At 41.6% G+C, this 21,718-nt stretch overlaps 1 protein-coding gene across 1 annotated transcript in view; it reads left to right on the forward strand.

The window, feature by feature from the left end:
• Positions 1-21,310, forward strand: part of VEPH1 (ventricular zone expressed PH domain containing 1) — a 1,846,458-nt gene extending 1,825,148 nt beyond the window's left edge. The window contains exon 14 of the mRNA XM_085634750.1: positions 20,681-21,310. Coding sequence (XP_085490876.1) covers positions 20,681-20,917 — 237 coding nt within the window. The 3' untranslated portion in view covers positions 20,918-21,310. The remainder of the gene's footprint in view (positions 1-20,680) is intronic.
• Positions 21,311-21,718: the final 408 nt, after the last annotated feature.

Genomic DNA, 21,718 nt, shown 5'->3' on the forward strand with positions numbered 1-21,718 from the left:
CAGTGCACCACACGTCACCGTCCCTTGCGGGTGTGCATGTGCCGTCCGCAGGGCATCTGGGACCAATAACGCTGTGCAGCTCACATCAGGGACCCTTGCTGTTTGTACTTTGAACTTCTGATTGTCTGGTCACTGTTGTAGTTGTTGCCAGCACCAACCAACCCCTGAGGGGTTCCTTACACTACCCAACACCCATCCAGCACCGGCGTCACTGGACGTGTGACACTGGCAATAAAAGGGGCCGGGCGCACGTGCCAGTAGCCAGTTCCACAAATTCTCTCAGTATGTCCGTGTGGACATTATGTATGCATGAGGGCCCCGGGCCATACCACATCACATTGTGCTGTGTACAGTATGCGCAACCTTGTCACCTCAGGCAGTGGGGTAGACCTGGGACATGTAGCTGTGCCGGACCCCCCTGTGAGCGTAAGTGAGTGGACCGGCATACAGCAGTATGGCGTAGGGGTGTGGTCATTCAACACGTGGCTCTGGGCGTGGTTGAGTTTTGGCCTTGACAAGGAGGTACCTGATGCATGTGTCTCTGGTGTAGTGTCTGCGCCAGCCGTCATGCAATGTGCAATGTTGCCATGTAGCATGCCCACAGATTGCAGCCTCGGCCGAGGGGTGCTTAAGGATGAGCAAGCCTGCCCAGGGACCTGGATCATACATGCCAACTTTTCTGTGTGTTGCTATTTCCACAGCATAGGCCAAAGGTCTACCCTCAACCGCAGGGCGAGTTCATCCATGCATAAACTCTACATCTGTATCCGCTCTGTCCTTACCACAGGCCTACACACACGTGGCTGCCCACCTTCAGTGCACAAAATCACTGTGTCATTTTCAGGCTTTGTTGACATGCGCAGACGGGCATGACAATGGTGTGCCGTAGGGGTGCAAGTGATGCAACCCCGCTGCGCACACTGGTAAATAGGCTCGGGGAAGGGAGGAGCAGCAGTGAGGCTACGTAATACACATTGATGCCGCTCATTTGCAAAAAGCAATACATGTCATACAGGAATCACAAGATCACACATATCACACACCAATGAACCAGTGAGCCCGCCAACACATCATGCAGGACCAACTATTGACTCATGTCTCTCTGCACACAAGGATATGCACTCTGCGCTTAGATGATGACGCCCCTCCGAGCCCCGAACACACAGGCCCAGAGGCAGTACAATGTGGAGCACAAATGCACAAGGGGCATTGTGGAATGCACATTTGGCGTGTTGAAGTGACGTTTCAGGTGCCTGGACGTCACAGGTGGAAGGCTCTTGTACAGCCCAGACATCGTGTGCAAGATGATTGTTGCATGTTGTGTGTTGCACAACATATGTGTATGCAGCAAGGCACCATGGATACCAGTTCCAGAGGCATCGGACAATGATGATGATGAGGCAGGTGGACCACACCCCACTGCAGCCACAGCAGGAATTGCCCACAGGGACACCATCATAGCAAATTTCTTCTGATGAACACGTCACATTGTGACAGTCCTTGGCACTCATGGGACAGTACAGGATAACCACAGGTGCAAATAAATGCATTCCAAAATAACATTCCCTAAGTGCATGTAACTCATCTGTTCGGGCACATCACTCAGACAGGTGTGAGTGCGACAAGTGTTGATGACGATTTTATGATGTGTTCATGGAGGGTGGGTGTGTCACCTCTGTGCAGAGGGGCTGTTTGGGGTGTCAAGTATTCGCACTGCCAGTTCTGTGTGTCACAGTTAGTAGGGTATCCCACTCTTCGGCGTTTCACATGTGTCCAAGATCATTCCATTTTGGCTGCCATTTGTTACCTACAGGTGACAACAGGGCTCCTTTTGGGGTCAGTTATGTACTGCCATGATGCAGGGATGCCCCCTGTGACTCAAGTCTCACAACATGGGCAACATTTACGTAAGCGGGAGTCACTGCCCCTATATTCGTTCACGCTGTCATTGTTGATTGATCATGGCAATGACACGTCTGTGTGCAGGGGGTTTGCTTGTCCCTCTGCAATGTGAAAGGGGGATGCGGTTTCACTGTGTGTTCCATGCATGTGTCTACATTGGCGCAGTTTACATGCAGACTGCATGTCAATGTACATTGTGACTGTGTGGAGATGCCTATGTGATGCGGGACAATGGTCATTAGTCCTACGTCACGGATGTGGGGTTGTGCTCATACATTGTCATCTCACTGTTTTTGTACTCTGCTTTTATGGTGCCTTTTCCCGCATGACGCGTGGGACTTGTAGCCCATCGTTGGTTATCGCAGATTTTTGTATCGCACTTGGCCTCATCGCAGCTTTTTTTGCGTTCGTGTTTCGCATTTTTGTGGCGTCGCGTTGGTTTTAATGCGGTCATTTGATGCGTTGTGGTGGGTCCATCGCATAGTGCCGCCGTGTTGAGAATAGCATGTTAACACAGAGTTATTTTCCCGTGATAGACTGCGATGTGAAGAGTTGCGTTAAGCTACTTTTGCGGTAGTTATCACACTTTCTTGAGAATATCCCCTATAGATTTTACATTATATATATTTTTTTTATTCCATAAGTTTCTGACTATAAAGGGATATATAAAGATATATATATATATTAATATATATTTATGTGCAATTTAAAAACAAATAGAAATATAAACAAATAATATAATATTAAGATTAGAAACAAGAATTAATAAATATATTTAACCAATATTAGGAAAAGTATTGGAGTCTGGGTGTAATAGATATTCTGTTCCCACTCCAGTTTATGCAACAGTAATGAAAGAGTAGGACTTCAGAGGGGTTACATTTATTAATCCCACTCTAAAAAACGCAATAGTATGGAAAGTTTTACTTTGGAGGAGTAATATTTACTATTCCCACTCCAGTCTATGCAACAGGGTAGAGGATATGGCCTAACGGCTAGGGCGGTTGACCTGGAATCTGGGGAACTGGGTTCGAGTCTTGGCAATGACGCTCAACATCCTGTGATTCTGGGCAAATCACTTAATCTCCCCATGCCTAAGTAAATGAACGTGTCCGTCTGTAATGTAACTGGTGCCATGTAAAGCGCTCTGATACCCGATTTGGGTCAAGTTCACGCTATATAAAACTCTGTAAAAAAAATATCAGGCTTCAGATGGGTAGGATTTACTATTCATACTCCAGTCTGTGCGACAGTAGGGAAAGCATTGGACTTCAGGGAGGCAAGGTAAACCCAGTAGATAATGCTTTGTAAGTACTATTCAAAACCTTAGAGTCCCTGAGTAATTCTTCTGCTTCTAGCAGAGACATTCCCCTTCCCAGGATTTAGTGAACTTCTTATCCACATCTATTCATGATAAGATGATGAACATTAGGGAAAGCCTTACATCTGATTTTCAACCCCACAAGAAAAATCCAAATACCAATCATCCCCTGCATTCCTGGAACTTTTCTTTAACAATCCTTTCACCTACTTCGCTCCATGAATGTGAGAAAAGCATAGCATCCAATAAACCCTCAGCCCTCTCCTCTTGATGTCTGTCCAGGAGACAGAGAGGTTCCCCAAGATTTCAAATTAGCCATTATGTATCCTATATTGAAAGAAATGCTCTTAGTCCTGAGGATGCAGACAATTACTGCCCCATATCTTTGCTCTCTTATTTTAGAAAGTTGGCACAACCCAGCTCCAAACATTTGTTGAAACCTGTTAGATAATGTTCAGAGCAGGCGACAGAAGTGAACCATTTATGACCTTGATCATAGATGACCTTTGGAACACCAGCAGATCAGGAGTAGACATACTGCCTTTGACATCATTGATCATGATATCTTATTCCATTGGCTTGAATGTTTGGCCATAGAAGGCACATTTTTTCATTGGATACAGTCTTTCATCACTAATAGAACACAATAATGCCACTGGGCTCCTTTTCCTGTGCTGTACTGGACAATTCCTCAAGAGTCATCTCTGTCCCTACTATTGTTCAACCTTCATCTGAAACCTTTGACCTCATCATTGCACCAATTCATGGTGATCACTTATTTCTACGTTGAAAACACAGTACTGATTATTAATTTTAAGGCTGATGCAATCACTGACTTAACTGCAACTTTAGAAGCCATTAGTACTTAGATCACTCACAATTTCTTTAAATAATATAATTATAATCTAAACATTTACAAGTACAAAACAAATCAGTCATTGAAACACGACCCTATGGCAATTCTTGTTGGAAAAATGACTCAACCCTGTTTCTAAAGACCAGATATTGACAGGGTGAGAGCCTGTATATAACTGTGCACTGTTCACAAAGTGTCTGATCTAACACTATACAATTTTTGAAGTCATAATATGTTTTAATTTTCAACAAAGAAACAAGACATTATCTAGAACTTTCCACAATATTTGGGAGTAAAACAGCGAGTAAAGATATTGCGGTTTGTACTAAAACAAATTCATATCATGTATGCATAAAGAACACGGTTTCATACAAGAATCATGTGTAACATTAGTTCAATTACATGTTATAAACGTCTGATAATGCGACAAAATTACAACACAACAGAAATTTAAATGCCCAATGCATTTCGGAACCAGCCGGTTCCTTCGTCAGGGGCCAATCTGAAAAATAAAGAGTAGACCATTTTGCTAGTGAATACAATGTGCTTAGGGCTCAATCTCTAGAAAACTAATGATGAACATGCGTGTCTCAAAGAGTTACCTGTTCGTGTGTGCAATTTAGTATACTCTGAAAAAGATAAAAATGTGACCAAGTCAGCAACAACTGGGGCTATAGTGTATACGTGAGAGATGACAGTAGATAACTGCCAAATTCACGCTTACCTGTTTATAAGGAACCTCGTGTTTCTGAAAATGTAAAAAGCGAACCATGGGGGTTAATGAAGCTAACAGAACCTGGGATAAAGTAAGTGTACTCAAGTATATTGGTTCTCGAGGAGATAGAAATCTTACCTCTGACGAGATACTTTGAGGAGCTGTGTGGAGAATAAATGAAAGATATCAACAAACGTGCCGTGTGAAATAAATAGAACTAACGGGAATTGCGATTTGTGCAGTGTACACAACTTACGAGCGTTTCCAGAAGGTAAAAGTCTTACCTCTAGAGAGATGTTAAATGAGCTGCGGAGAAAGTAAAGAAAGCGAGGTTTTAGAATCAACGCGTGACCGGAGTTAACGGATAGATCGGCCACCGCAAATACTAGTGGCGGAAACCTTACCTGAAGGGTGGCTCGGGGAAAGAGTAACCGACGATTCTCCTCACAGGATAGACGGGTGCAAAAAGTCAAGTCGAGGATACTATTTCACGGTAGAAACCGGAACACAAACCGGAAGTGCTCAACATAAACAGCGGACAATTGGGAGCAGATGCAATCAGCTTAGTGTTTCTAACTAGACGGACGCACGGAAGCGCCATCTTGGAACGGAGTCAATAGACTTCCAGAAGAATTTGAAGCTACACCTTGGTTCATGGAATGCTATAGTTAGAGAAATTGAAATTATAAGAGAGGAGAAGCAATATTCTAAAAGAAATATATTGATCGTTTACGACTGTAGACACGCAGTCGGGAAAGCAAGCAGAAAGTCTCAGAAGCTGAGATAAAATTGGTTCACTATCGGAGTGCTCTCCCTATATAACCGCTGTCTCACCAGTTTTTTTGTCCACCAAGGAGTAGCACCCACCCAAACTAAAAATGTCGTTTGAATCCATAACGAACATAACAGACAATAGAGCAACTACCTTGGTTTATACCACAGATCAAGCATCTGAAATTTATTCTTTAATTCAGGAAGTAAAAAACATGGACACACACAGTGGCTCGATCTCGCAACAACTCAAGCAACTTGAATATCTAACCAGACGTCAACTCAACCAACAACTTCATGCTTCCACACTAGTACAGTATCACAAAGCCAAACAGATCCCCAGAGGACTACGACTTTCAATAAGACCCATGCTATTTCGTTTCCACCTTAACCCCACCTTTATGAACAAATGGTTCTCAATCCTCAACAAATGTTCCCTTGACCTGATTCTTCTTATCATCGAGGAGCTTTCCAAAACCATCAAGGATCTCGAACAAGAAATTAACACACTGAAAGAGGAACTTCAGACCAGATTAGAACATGACACTTGGAGAATTAATCTAGAGGGCTTGAACATAAAATTAGACAAATACAGTAGAGAATTACAAGAGGGGAAACTAAGGAAGTACAAAAGAGACACCATCGACTACAAGTTAAACGAGGTTTACACCTGGGCCGAAATATATGCACGAAAAAGATTTGAACCTCGTAAACCAAACACGCATTCATCAGAAGAAAGTTTGGTCTCAGATAAGGATATCTCAACATCTAGAATACCAGTGCAGCCGGGAACCTCGTCTTCTAACCGACAAATTCCAACCAAGGATGCTACTGAACACGCCGATAAAACAAGCTCGGTGTCTTTTTTGTCTCAGGCCCCGGACCAAGGAATACCACCAGCCTTACAACTAGAGACACAAAGTGCAACAGCAAGACCAGGCGAGGAAAGGGCAGGAAAATCGCTACGCAGCGGGAAGAACATTCCCTGATTATAAACATTTCATCAGTTAACATCACACCCCACCAAAAAGCAGTTTTGAATAGAGGCTTGTCTTTTGTTCCATCCAGTCATGCTAATCAATTGTTATGTTATGTTATGTTATGTTACGGTTATTTATTGTGCGCACAGATACTCCAGCCAAGGAGCGTCCTGGCGCAGAGACAAGGTAGCACGTAACATAACCACAGGCTAAAAACAGATACTGAAAGAGGGCTAAAACAAAAAGGAAATTGATGTCGCACTGTACAAGTTTATGCGGACATTACGCTTACGTCACTATTTTTCTAACATTGTGGCCACAGATGCAACCCCAGAAACCGGCAAACTGACGAAATTTAAGCCTCGTAGTACTTTCCAAGACCCAGTGTCCCATAAGATGCTGGACACATTTGAGATCATGGTCAAAAAGGACATACAAAATTTGACTCTTCGTTCGAACACACACCAGAACCTGACGATTAAAGAAAGAATTACACTGAGAACCCTTGCAAACAATCCAGACATCACCATCCAACCCGCTGACAAGGGAGGAGCAATTGTCTTAATGGACACAGAGTTCTACCTACAACAAGTCAACAATCACGTGAATGATCAATCTATATATTTACCATTACAAACTGATCCAACATCACAACTTGACACCATCTTACAAGATATCCTGAAAAAAGCATATGATTTAGGGTGGATCGATGAACAGACCAGACAGTTCCTCACCACACCAGATCCGCGCAGACCCCATCTCTACATGTTACCTAAAATACATAAAAATCTACAGCAACCACCCTTCAGACCTATTGTTTCAGGATGCGGTTCAATTTTTGATACCGTGGGCAAATATCTGGATCATTACCTACAGAAATTTGTGCAGAACTGGTGGTCATACACCAAGGATACCACAGACTTCCTCAAAAAACTTGAGCTGATTCAACCCAACATCCAATCCACCTGGCTATTGTGCACCATCGATGTGGTGGTTCTCTACACTTCTATTCCTCACTCCACAGGTATGGAGGCAGTTGAATGGGCCCTTCTCCAACGCGAAGACATTGACACAGAAAAAGTTTTCATTTTACAGCTACTACATTTTTGCCTTCATCACAGCTACTTCAAATGGAAGGAAAGATTCTACGCCCAACTCTCGGGAACCTCTATGGGTTTTCCGGGGGCCCCATCGTACGCCAACATCTTCATGGCAATGTTCGAACAGGAGTATATCATGGACATTCCCCAGTGGTGGTCAAACATCTATACATACTGTCGATACATTGATGACATCTTTTTGGTTTGGACCAACTCACAGCAACTCCTCGAACAAATGATAACCACTCTAAATTCCCACAACCCCAGGATTCAATTCACCCACAAAATTGACACACAGACTATCCAATATCTCGACGTCACCATTAATAAAAATTCAGATGGACATGGACTAACCACTACAGTCTATACTAAACCCACAGATCGTAATAATGCGCTACAATTTTCCAGCTTCCATCCCAATAACCTCATCAACAATCTACCTTACTCCCAGTTCATTCGGATCAAACGTATCTGCTCAGACACATCTGACAGCACAGCTAAAATCAGTGAATACAAAGAAAAATACCAGGAACGGGGGTACCCTCTCACAATTATTGACTCTTGTGCACAAAGAGCGATGGCAAAATCACGTGGAGAATTACTCACATCCGTCAGAAAAACAAACAAATCAAACATAGTGTTTTTATCTACATACTCGACCAGTTCCACTGCCATCAAAAGAATCATTAACAAACGCTGGGAACTACTATCCAACGAAACCGATTTCAATAACATCTTCCGGGAATTGCCTCTGCATGCCTACACTAGGGGTCAAAATCTTCGAGAATTAATATCCTCTACGAAGAAACCCCACATCATCAACATTAAAAAAGGAACTATGAAATGTCAAAACTGTTCGCATTGTAATAACATCATCCCAGGAAATATCTTAAAACACCCCACCACGGGCAAGGATGTTCTGCTCCGACACACCAGTGACTGCAACACCACAAATGTAATCTACGGGATCAAATGCCCGTGCGGTAAACTATATATTGGCAAAACCCAACGGAAAATGAAAACACGACTCACAGAGCACAAAAGTCGCATCAGAACTCAGAGCAAAAATTCACCTCTGGCGACCCACTGGCACGAAGCATGCCATTCAATATCACAACTTAGATTCCAAATAATCGAACACGTGGAGCAACAACAAGGGAGATCTTTTGGATCAAACTTTTGGACACCATGGCACCAACTGGTCTTAATGACAAGTTAGACATGTCATGTTTCATTTCATCACGAGCTGATTGACCAGTCCGAGAAGCCCGAGGTGGCTTCACATATTTCAGGCAAGTGACAAGCACTTCAGCACAACTAGAACACCTATACTATGATACTCACTCATCACTTACCAGCACACTATTTTTAAGCCACAGGTCACCCCTTCGTTTCCTTCGGTGACCAATCTATCCCTATGTTCTGATCCCTACACATGTTTCCGCTTTGCACCTACATTTCTTATATGTTCCTCTCGTCTAACATGAGGTTTAGTCTCAACCGAAGAGGCTGAATTCCCAGCTCTTCGTAAACTGCAGTCTCTCTCTCTGAGCCGATATTGTGCAATCTGTTTACATGTTCCAGGCAGGAATCTCAGCTTCTGAGACTTTCTGCTTGCTTTCCCGACTGCGTGTCTACAGTCGTAAACGATCAATATTTTTCTTTTAGAATATTGCTTCTCCTCTCTTATAATTTCAATTTCTCTAACTATAGCATTCCATGAACCAAGGTGTAGCTTCAAATTCTTCTGGAAGTCTATTGACTCCGTTCCAAGATGGCGCTTCCGTGCGTCCGTCTAGTTAGAAACACTAAGCTGATTGCATCTGCTCCCAATTGTCCGCTGTTTATGTTGAGCACTTCCGGTTTGTGTTCCGGTTTCTACCGTGAAATAGTATCCTCGACTTGACTTTTTGCACCCGTCTATCCTGTGAGGAGAATCGTCGGTTACTCTTTCCCCGAGCCACCCTTCAGGTAAGGTTTCCGCCACTAGTATTTGCGGTGGCCGATCTATCCGTTAACTCCGGTCACGCGTTGATTCTAAAACCTCGCTTTCTTTACTTTCTCCGCAGCTCATTTAACATCTCTCTAGAGGTAAGACTTTTACCTTCTGGAAACGCTCGTAAGTTGTGTACACTGCACAAATCGCAATTCCCGTTAGTTCTATTTATTTCACACGGCACGTTTGTTGATATCTTTCATTTATTCTCCACACAGCTCCTCAAAGTATCTCGTCAGAGGTAAGATTTCTATCTCCTCGAGAACCAATATACTTGAGTACACTTATTTTATCCCAGGTTCTGTTAGCTTCATTAACCCCACATGGTTCGCTTTTTACATTTTCAGAAACACGAGGTTCCTTATAAACAGGTAAGCGTGAATTTGGCAGTTATCTACTGTCATCTCTCACGTATACACTATAGCCCCAGTTGTTGCTGACTTGGTCACATTTTTATCTTTTTCAGAGTATACTAAATTGCACACACGAACAGGTAACTCTTTGAGACACGCATGTTCATCATTAGTTTTCTAGAGATTGAGCCCTAAGCACATTGTATTCACTAGCAAAATGGTCTACTCTTTATTTTTCAGATTGGCCCCTGACGAAGGAACCGGCTGGTTCCGAAATGCATTGGGCATTTAAATTTCTGTTGTGTTGTAATTTTGTCGCATTATCAGACGTTTATAACATGTAATTGAACTAATGTTACACATGATTCTTGTATGAAACCGTGTTCTTTATGCATACATGATATGAATTTGTTTTAGTACAAACCGCAATATCTTTACTCGCTGTTTTACTCCCAAATATTGTGGAAAGTTCTAGATAATGTCTTGTTTCTTTGTTGAAAATTAAAACATATTATGACTTCAAAAATTGTATAGTGTCAGATCAGACACTTTGTGAACAGTGCACAGTTATATACAGGCTCTCACCCTGTCAATATCTGGTCTTTAGCACAGTAGGAGAGGACAAACTCCTACATAACTGTAGCACCGTTGTTTTTACTACGTAGAACAATTGATAAAATTGGTTCACTATCGGAGTGCTCTCCCTATATAACCGCTGTCTCAACCCTGTTTCTACCATCAGAAATCAAGGCATGCTACTCCATACGTGCCAATAGACCCAATTCAAGCAGGGGACTCCCAATTTTGTAAGCCAAAAATGTTTTTATTTTAGATGTCTCTCTACAAAAATTGCCTCTGCTTCAACATAAGCCAATGAGAAAAAAACATTCCTCTAATTGTTTTGAAGTCTCCTACTTCACAGTTTGAAAATGTTGGCATGTGTGCTGCTGGGAAACGAACTTAGACTATAAAAACAAATTTCTGCATTTAACAAATCTTGCCTTAAACAATTACGGACTCTCTATCAAAACGTTTTACCACTGATGCCCAGATTCATTCTTTCTCATATACATTTATCCAGTTTCGGATTAGGTCCAACAACTCTGCCTACCTTGACATTCCTTAGAAAAGCATACACTGCCTTAAAACATGTCCAAATGCCATAATCATATGTGTGTTTAAGCTGAAAATAACACTGTCTTAGATTACAGAGCCAACTTTACTTTCTTCCCCTGTGGACAAGCATCATCTTTAAATCAATCTGGTTTCTGTATAAAATCTTTCACAAAATTGACTCTGCATTTTTAATAAAGAAATTCCATTAATCTGGTTGACCTGATAGAGATCTGGGTGTGTATAATATTCCACTACCACGGATAGAGTAATCTCACAGTTACACGCACATGCATACATCATACGCTAGGGCCCATTTCACTACACTAACATACGCTCAAATACTCTACCAGCAATAAACCTGTGGAAGGAAAACTCCTAATCACCCTGCATCTATATCGAGGTCGATAAGACCTGGTTTTTGTGACTGTCCTTAAACATAATCTATACAACATATACAGCAATGATCAAAAATGTAAACCCAATAATTGACAAGAAAGAATATCCAACACCATGTTTAAAATTATATTGCTTTATCTAAAATTAGTCAAAGGAAATCAATAAAAGTAAATCATTTTCTCATAGTTACCTATTCTAGCTAAATGTCAGAACGGGTCAGGACAAGTCTCCCGGTAAATGTCTCTCAAGACGAAGTCCCTTTAGCATCGATCCTCAACAACGCAGATTCGGTACGCAGCAAAGGCAAAATGGCAAGTGGCAATCGGCCTCTCTAGGCTTACATTTCTTATAGTTTCTTAAACAATGGAAAGATAAATTGGAAACATAGAAAAAACTGTAATGTCCGCCGGACCTGCTGAGCAGAGCGAGAAGGAAAGGATGTAACATCGCTACATTTGAAAATCTCCGCTCAGGAAAAGTTCACATAATAAAGACTACGGAACAGGAACCAAGAAATAAAACATGTATCTTATTAGTTCTACTTCTCCTCGGCAATCGAGCCACAGTTCAGAGTTTTTCTCTAAGGCTCCTTTGTTTCCCAAGGCTGCCAAGGACATTTTCATTTCACTTGGAGATCTCCCAAAACTGCTGCTGTCCTCATGGAAAGTTTTCAAACAAGCAAGCAAGGACCATGGTCAGTTAGCTTCAGGACCATTTCCAGCAGGGGTCTCCCTCGTCACAGTTTTCATATTATAAATCACAGCCAGGCTTACAAATCGGCCATCTTTTCTAGGCCATCATAGGCCTCAATAGACCATCTTAATTAAAAGAAACAAAAACAACGTTACCACAGCATAGTGATTAAACAGTGTTAACCCCACTAATACCCTTATGTGTATGCATCTTATCTAGCACTTGCAACATAGGAAAGCATTAATTCGGAAAGCATTTTGTGCTCAAAAATAAACAGCACATAGCAACGTTTAAACATGAAAACACGCACGTTATAATTAATCAGCACATTTATGCGTACCCACGTGTAACTCTCTCTTGTTAGGACAAACGGATTGATTAATATAAACGCACTTGCACAAGACAAATAATTAATTATTAATTATTAATAAATGAGTACAACGAATAGACATGCCAGAGCTTCAAAAGCCACTGAATTTTCAAACTGAAAACTCTGCTCCAGCAGACCAAACAACCAACTTTGAAATCTCATCAGTTAACCCCTCTGAATGAGGTAGCAGAGGCTTTCATGTTTAAGGTGCTCCTTGAAAATTTGAATGTGACCCACTCTGGTTAATTTCAGGAAGTCACTGAAAATTTCACTATTCTCCAGCTAATTCTATAGCCCAGCCAGGTTGCTGATTAAATATGCTATTTTATAGCACCGAGACTCCTTTTGGAGTTCAAGTTTGTGCTTTATAAATTAGCAGATATTATTGTGGGGAAGTAGATTATTAGCTGAAGTGTTTGGTAGTGCTCCTCTAGCAAAAATGGTACTATTTCTTATTAGGTCCAGTAAGGGGTCAATAACTTAAACTTGAGTTCAATCCTTGATAGCTGAGGCACAGAGCAGACAGGCTTGACTTAGGAGCAATGTGTAAGGCGTTTATCTGTACCAAAACAGTTAAAGAATAGAAAGCCCACCACAGTAAAGTTCCGACTCCAAATTATAAAACTAAAGTGAGTTTAAAGACACCAAAAATCAGGAAATGGAGATATTATTTTTTTTATGTTTCTGGTGCCAAAAAGCACAAAGCGCCAACTTTGTGGGTTGTGCTAGACTGGGTCAAAGTCAAAAGTTAAGGCCGACCACGATGGAGCACTGGTCGGATACAGAGACCAGGTTCGTCCCAGTGGAAAGTTTACCTTCTGACTTGAATGTTTTTCTGGAGAAAAGTTCCCATAAATGCAGTCGCCAGTTGATCAAGGTGCAGGTTCGATATCAAGATGGGTTCATCGACAATGGCTGGCTGAAGCGCAAGACTTCATGGGCGCCTCAGCTCTAGCAGGAAGTTCAAGGCTCCTGATGTCGAAGGCAGGAAAATGGGTGAAATATGAAGGTGGGCTGAGGATGGTGCTATTGTCGTCTGAGTGCTGCTCTGTGTTGGTCAAGATGGGTTCATCGACAATGGCTGGCTGAAGCGCAAGACTTCATGGGCGCCTCAGCTCTAGCAGGAAGTTCAAGGCTCCTGATGTCGAAGGCAGGAAAATGGGTGAAATATGAAGGTGGGCCGAGGATGGTGCTATTTTTCTGGCAGTTTGACGTTGACGGCTTAGCGGTGGTCCAGTGGAAGCCTCTGGTTCATTTGGCAAAAAGTTCAGAAAAAGTTTTGAAGTGTCCAGTCTTGCAATTGTGAAGGGGGAAAGGGTGCACTCTAATATCTGGCGGATTTGCATTATCAGGCACGCTATATACTATGGATCATTACCTATAGGGTTCTTTGAGAATTTGATATATTCCAATTCAGTGTGACCCTACATTTCAACTTTTTGACATACTTAGATGAATATTACGATCACTGACATACCGAACATGGGGAAATTTGACGTATATTTAGACCGTATGTTGTGGAGATTTTCAATTAATTTGACTACTTGTTTTCGTCACTCCTATTTGGATCTTGGGATCAGTTACATCGAGCGATTAGCCTTGAGAAAGTCACAGTACTTATCAAGTACGGACAAAACACGTGTTGGCTGTTTCTGAACATTGGATTTTAATTTACAAACCAATAAAGAGAACCGTCAATACAGAAGTTTTGACGGACTTTCATCTTTTTTGACGGAATTGTGGAACACCTTGCATTCTTAGAGGACTTTTATATAGATATATTATACATTCATTGGGTGTGCATAACTAGCTGGCATTTTTCTTTGTTATGATATTGACAGGTTGACTTGTCAACCTGCCATTGGCACTTTTGGGTAGTTAGTGCTTACAGCTGTCCCAGCACCCCGCTACATTGACATCATCAATATATGTATTACGCCATTATTGGACTTATATGTTATTTGTTTCTTTGATGTGCAGTTTTTTCCCTAGTGGGAACACTACTACCTTTCTTTGTATTTTTGTGCACTCTAATATCAGTCGAGGGTCCAGCTCAACCCTTTTTGGCCAAATCACCAGGGAATAATGTGAAAGTGGGTAGGGTTGCTTATGGGAACCTTTCCCCTACTTCGGGTTAGAACCTAATCTCCCGGAAACCACTATCTGGGTCCTGGTCAAATCCAGTTAGAACTGGTCAGCTGGGCTCAGCAGAGATTTGGGCTTCTTGCAGCTTTTGTGTTCCTGCAGCTGGACAAGAGGCTAGCCAACTGTCCACTGGAGTCCATGTTCCATCCTGGGTACAAGTGGGGAGCAGGTCCAGCTCTTGGGGTTTCTTTCCACAGGTTCAACAGCAGATGCAGTGCGTCTTCCGTCTTTCACAGGTCTATAAATGTTCTGAGGAATATAAGCAGGGGTGCCACCTTTATACCTGGCACTAGTTTGCGGGTGGGTGGGCCTCCCTAACTAATAGGGAGAAAGTTTCCAGGGGCAGCCCTGTCCACTTTGAAATAATTTCCTGGGAGTCTGGGACTAAACAATCCCACAGTGCCCTCTGCCAAGATCCAACATGGCAAAATTGTTCTTCCTTTGGTCAGAGCTCTGGGCACACCTCCAAAGTGTGTTTAGGGAAATGAGTAACTGCCCCTGCAACACCAACAAGAATTGGTGCCACTCTGGCTACTTGGACAATGGCAGGGGCAGGCCTAGTTTTTAAGTTGTATCTGCCAGTGATGCAGCCTCTGCCTTTGGATCTTGTAAATTTGGTGGGCGCACCCCCAGGGCATCCTGTCACGAGGAGGTCACCCCTTCTGCCAATCAAGGTCCTTTTGTTCCATTTCCTGATTGCAATTCATACCTCCCAGCAGGCTGCTAAGTGTCAGTTGGGGACCCTCCATTAAAGGTCTACTAGAGGCATTAGGTAGGAAAAAGCCAATATTCGAAAAGTGCCATTTTCAAGATAGTAATTTAAAATCAGACTTTATCATCAGATTGGATATTAAATTCATATTAATTTGAGTCCTTAAACCATAGTTCTAGCTATTTCAAAAACGAAGCTGTGCATTATTGGTGTTGTAATGTAACCCAGTTCTTTTCTATGGGAGAGCCAGCCATACTGCTATGAAAAATGATTTTTGAAATGTTTGACTGATAGGACATAAACCATGAGTACATATGCCCTACTTTTTAAATGCCATGCACACTGCCTGTTGGCATTTAGGGCCCGCCTTAAGGGTGACCTATAAGTATTAAAAAGGAAGGCTCAGCTCTGGTCAAAGGATTATTTTTCCAGGTCGAATTTGCAGTTTTAAAACTGCACAGTCAAGCTGCAGAGGCAGGCCTGAAGACATATTCTGTATTGTCACTCTAGTTGTGGCACAAAAAGTGGTGCAATCCACTACTGAAATTTAACTTACGAGCACTGGGTACACAGAGTACCATAACTAGGGACTTATAGGTAAGTTAAATATGCCAGGTATTAGCCTATTCTATATGTTTTTAGGAGTCAGACGACATACACTGGGCATTGAACGACAGCGCCCCGGTGACTAGGGTCCATACACCAGCACTAAAATCCAGCAAAAAGTGGGATGTGACCATGCAAAGCGCATTTTCATACAATTATAATATTTATACTAATATTATTACTAATAATATTACTACTACAACTGCTACTGCATCTACTACCACTACTTCTACTACAACTACTAGTACATATAATAATAATAATTATAATAATTATTATTATTATTACACATAGTATACAAACATTCATTTTCTTCTCAATTGTTTTTTAAAAAATGTTTTCGTTTTAAATAGAAATAATCTGCATATTAAGTTAACTTGGCCCCATATCCTTTTTTTAAAATGTGTTTCTCATCTTCCTACACCTGTCTTTAACTTAAGTTAATCAGCCTGCTGTTTCGAACTCAGAGCCATTACTTTGATAAGTTAATACAGCAGACATACCTCCCAGGTCACAGAGACCTGACAGACTCATACAGCAAACATGACCACTGTGTTACACAAGACTTCCAGTCTCTGCCATGAAGCAGCTTTTAAACAAAGTAGCAATAACTACCTTACCAAGTTTTCAGTAAAGACCAGGAAGTTTTATGATTTGAAGATCATAACACCTTATACATGCTTAAGAGGACCATAATAATAATGTTGGAAAACTTTTAGAAAGTGTCCCAGCTCAATATGAATTATCGGTCATTTTAGAAAACATGCTGATATGTTGTACTTGTTTCTCTTCAAATACAATGTTCGATTTTTGTAAAGGTGCTCCATATGCATTTATGATATACTTTTTTTTTGCAAAGTATGACTTTGCGAGCTGTGTGTATACATGCATGTTCATTCATTGGTGGGGGTTCATAAATTACCATGCCATGGCCCCTAAGCTCTATTCCATAATACATTGACAAGATACAACAATGGTGGGGGTATTTAGAGCTTGAATCAGCTCAATAAATATATAATTTATACTGTCACATTTCTCAGCCTTTGCATTGAAGTAAGCCTTGATAAAATCTAGGCAGCGTCCTCTAGTCACCTTTTCCTTCTCCATCATGGCCTCAATGACCGTCATAAAATTGTTTTGTTCCTGGGGCATAGAAGTTAAAAATCCCTAGATGTGGGTCTATTCTTAGCACAATGTTGACTTCTTGGACAGAGGCATGATTAGTATCTGCATCCAATGACAGCAACACTCAATTGCAGGCCAGCTGAGTTCCTTCCTATTGCATTCAGTATAGATGGTATTATGCAACACCTGTAGCCCTTCCAATAAACACACCTACTAAGGGCACCTTTCCTGGAAGAAGATTCCATTAATTCTGACTAAACCTTAGGGCAAGATGGTCTATTTGATATTTGTTGGCCAGGTTGTTGGACAGAACTTCCTGATGGATGATGGGATTTGTAGCAATGTTTTAATCTCTTGATACTTCTATCATTTGACTTTTGGACTCAGATGTAAGGGACTCAAGTTAGGTCTTAATATGATCCCACTAACCAATTCATGCTCCCCTTGATTCCAGCATTTTGAGGTACTCTTCAGGCTTAATGTTGTAAGATTCTTCAGAAGTAATACATTGTGACCCGAAGTTGGGGGTGGATGGCTCCCTGTTTACTTTTAACTGATTTAGAATTTGTCTGATCTGTACTCCATCACAAACGTGACTTCATGGCAGCATTCAACACCGTATCCCACCACACACTGATCAAAAGACTCTGCCACTTCGCCTCCAAGGGGATGCGCTCAGATGGATCACCTCCTTCCTCACTGGAAGAACCCAGAGGATCCACCTCCCACCTTTCTCCTACGAACCCAAGGAGATGACTTGCAGTGTTCCCCAAGGCTCATTCCTCAGCCCCATGCTCTTCAACGCACATATGGCCCTGCTAACCAACATCTTGAGATCCCAGGGTCTTAACATAATTTCCTATGTAGATGACCCCCAAATCATTCTCTCACTCACTGACGACCCTACCACCACCAGAGCCAACTTCCACAGATGCATGACAAATGTCACAGACTGGATGAAGGACAACTGTCTGCAGCTGAACACATACAAGATGTATGTACTGATATTTGGCAAGAGCAGCAGCACATGGAACGACCCCTGGTGACCATCAGACCTAGGACCCGCACCCACTCCCCCAACCATGCCGGAAACCACAGAATCATCATTGACAACTAACTCACCCTGATATCACAGATCAACACCATCTCCTCTGCCTGCTTCCTCACTCTGTGCATGCTATGTGAGATGCTCAAAAGGCTACCCCCACGCACAACACGCACTGTGACACAATCCCTAATCACCAGCCAACTGGACTGAGGATTTGCTGCACACCTTCTACAGAGACTTTAAACTATACAGAACACCACAGCTAGACTCATACTTGGCCTTCCTTGACGAGCTCACATCACACCACACCTCAGGAAACCCCACTGGCTCCCCATATAGAAGAGATGCCAATTCAAGCTGCTGACTCAAACACTTAAGGCTCTACACAACCAAGGACCCGTCTATATTAACCACTGACTGAACTTCCACCAACCACCGAGAATACTACGCACTGCCTCCCTTTCACTTGCCCATACTCATCGCATCTACTGAAGCAGAAGTGGAGGATGCTCCTTCTCACACATTACAGCAAAGACCTGGAACATCCTGCCCACGCAACTCTGGGACATTACCTCACTGCGGAATTCTGAATGGCCCTCAAGACCTGGCTGTTCGAATAAGCCTCCGGGGCCTGAAAGCGGCTGGATACCCTATTGGGGGATTAGCTGTGATTTATAAATCCCAATTGTTTGATTAATTGAGAAATTCCATACACTTATTAGAAGTGCTTTAGGATATAATGGACTTGTAATAATATGTATGTGATTGCCATCAAATGTGTGATGGAATACTCATCCATCAAACTGTAAATCAGGTCCTTTACTCTTTTCTCTGAACTCTGAATTAGTCAGCATTGTTCTTTCTGTCTGCCTTTACTTGCTTTTTGTTGTTTAAACCTTTTGTGAAATGCAAATTATTACCAGATAGAATTGTTTTGTTGCAACATGTGCTCACTGTTCCATTTTGTTCATATAAAGCATCCATGTCTCAGATGAGTGTGACTTCATACATCTGCTTCTTCTTCCAGTTGGTTGACACACCCTTCCCTTTTCGAAGTAAGAACTGGCACTTCTGAATCTTGTTTTCACTGAACACATAATTGACTTGCTCTTTCTGTGCATCAATGGAAAAGATTCACATTGGATGGGCTCTCACACCTGATTGTTACTTTTTTACCTGTTGTAACAGTTGTTAAGGCTCTAGGTGAATTGTCAGTCCGTAAGGTGGCTTTAGATTCTGCTATTGGACTAACTGAGGGTACTCTTCTCAGCACCAATGTCATATAGGAACTCTGACTTTAGATTCAGTTATTGATCTGACTAAGGATGCCCTTCTCGGCAACAATGTCATCAAGGAACTCTGGGCTATCCCCATAGCAGCTATAACCTTAACTGGATTCTGTTTTATTTAGTCACTTTAAAATTCTGAGCTCAATCCCAATCTGCACTTATTCAGAACCCTTCAAATGCCTTAGTATGGAGCCCACCAAAACTATTGATTGGAATCATTAGAGCAGTATTTTTATTTATTAATTTGCTTGGGTCTGTCAGAGATGTGCTTATTTCCCTATATTCTGCTCAATTTCTACCAAAGAGGTTCTTTGTTAGGCCATAGTCAGGTTCCATCTGAATCCTAGTGCATGTCCTCCCTTGAAGTATGAATGTGGGAGTTTCCATTGAACCCAAGACAGTTTTCTCATGGTGTTTGTTCAGTGACCCTGAGGAGTTTCCATTGAACCCAAGACAGTTTTCTCATGGTGTTTGTTCAGTGACCCTGATTGTTTTGTGTTCTTCCACATTCTTTAAAGGGGGACTTCTGGCAGAGCTTCATTGGGGTCTACTGTACCTGAACCTCCAATTTTGTTTGAGGACTTTTGCACTACATGTCCCCTTTGCTTCTATATTTCATGTGTGCCTTACTCTTTTCTTTGTCCGCTATAGGCAAAGGTTTCATGTTCACATTTGTAGTCTCAAGGAACTGACTTCGCCTTTTTCATCAGTTTTACTAATTAGAGATGTATTTGCAACACATAATATAGTAATGTGTCTTATTTAACAGGTGCTATTGATTTCTGATATCCTCCAATGGCACTATTCATATATTGCATTTTCTTCAATTCTTTACTTTCTGTTAACATAAATCATGCAAAGTAACACAGAACTGTTCATTTTATGATCTGAAACAATTTATTAAACTGAATGATTTATTGATATGTTTCATGTCTTCTCTCGCTTTTCAATGTCAGTTGTACACGATGAAGAATGTTTTTCATTGAGGAGGAAGTAGAACAATAATTTTTAACTGTTCCTCCCATTGTCTCATTATGTAAGTTTCCATACAAAAATCGAGCAAGATAGCAAAACATTGAATTTTTTTCATTTTGAATTTACAATTGTGAATATGTTCTCCGAAAAGCTAACAAGTAAATTAATTATTATTTTGACCCTCTAATGTGCTTTTTTGTTCTGTCCTCAGAATGGTGATACTGATGATTCTCCTATTGAACTGAGCAAAGTGCAGAGCGTAAAAGTGCTGGTCAAGAAGCGGAGGGATCATAGTCTTCCGCGAGCCTTTGAGATCTTCACTGACAGCAAATCCTACATCTTCAAGGCTAAAGATGAGAAGAAAGCCGAAGAGTGGCTGCAGTGCATCAACGTAGCCGTGGCACAAGCGAAGGAGCAAGAAAACAGAGAGTCTACAACATATCTGTAGCATCTTCGGTCATTGCAATTCTTTAAATCACAGCAAAGTGTGAACAATTCAATCCCATCAATGGCTAAACCTACCTAAAATGCAGAGTGTTAGAGAAGAAAAATATCTCTGTTTCTCAGCCTGAACAATGAACACAGTAATATTGTGAAACAGGAAAATTTAATATTGAGGAGAGGATTATGTTCTTGATTGTATTGATCAAATGCATTTGCACTAAACTTTTGTTTCTAGAAATGGCACTTCTGGGCACAGTATATCAAAAGAAATGTGGTCCCTTCAGCTGTGAAAGTAAATGTTTATTGACTGCTGCTTAAAAACGTTTAGAGTAGTGTACCATCTAATTGATTTGGTGCAAACATAATATGATTCTTACTTAAATAGGCTTAGGAAACTTCTTTTACTTATCATCATTCTAGCTCCTTAGGCATTCTACCTTATTCATTCAAAATATGGTCTACAGAAACTGTGTAGCAGGACCAAAAATCGCACTTGCCTCTTTTATTTTTAGTAGGGTCCTCAAATGTTACTCATTAGATCATTATCCAGCACATACAGGGCCTTACTTATGAGGCCTTATGCTGCTGTTGTGTCACTTTTTTGTGACGCAGTGGTGGCGCAAACCATGCGCCAGACTGCACCTTTTTTACAATGTGACGCCTCTAGGTAGATGCGTCACTTTGTAAAGCCCTGCGCTACTTTATACCTGTGGCAAGTATAATGTTTGCAGGGTGGGCATTACCCCGTAAAAAAGGCTCTTAGACGTGGCACAGGGAAATCTATGAGATTTCACTATGCCACTTC

The sequence above is a fragment of the Triturus cristatus genome, chromosome 11 (assembly GCF_964204655.1).
Source record: "Triturus cristatus chromosome 11, aTriCri1.1, whole genome shotgun sequence".
NCBI classification, from domain to species: Eukaryota; Metazoa; Chordata; class Amphibia; order Caudata; family Salamandridae; genus Triturus; species Triturus cristatus.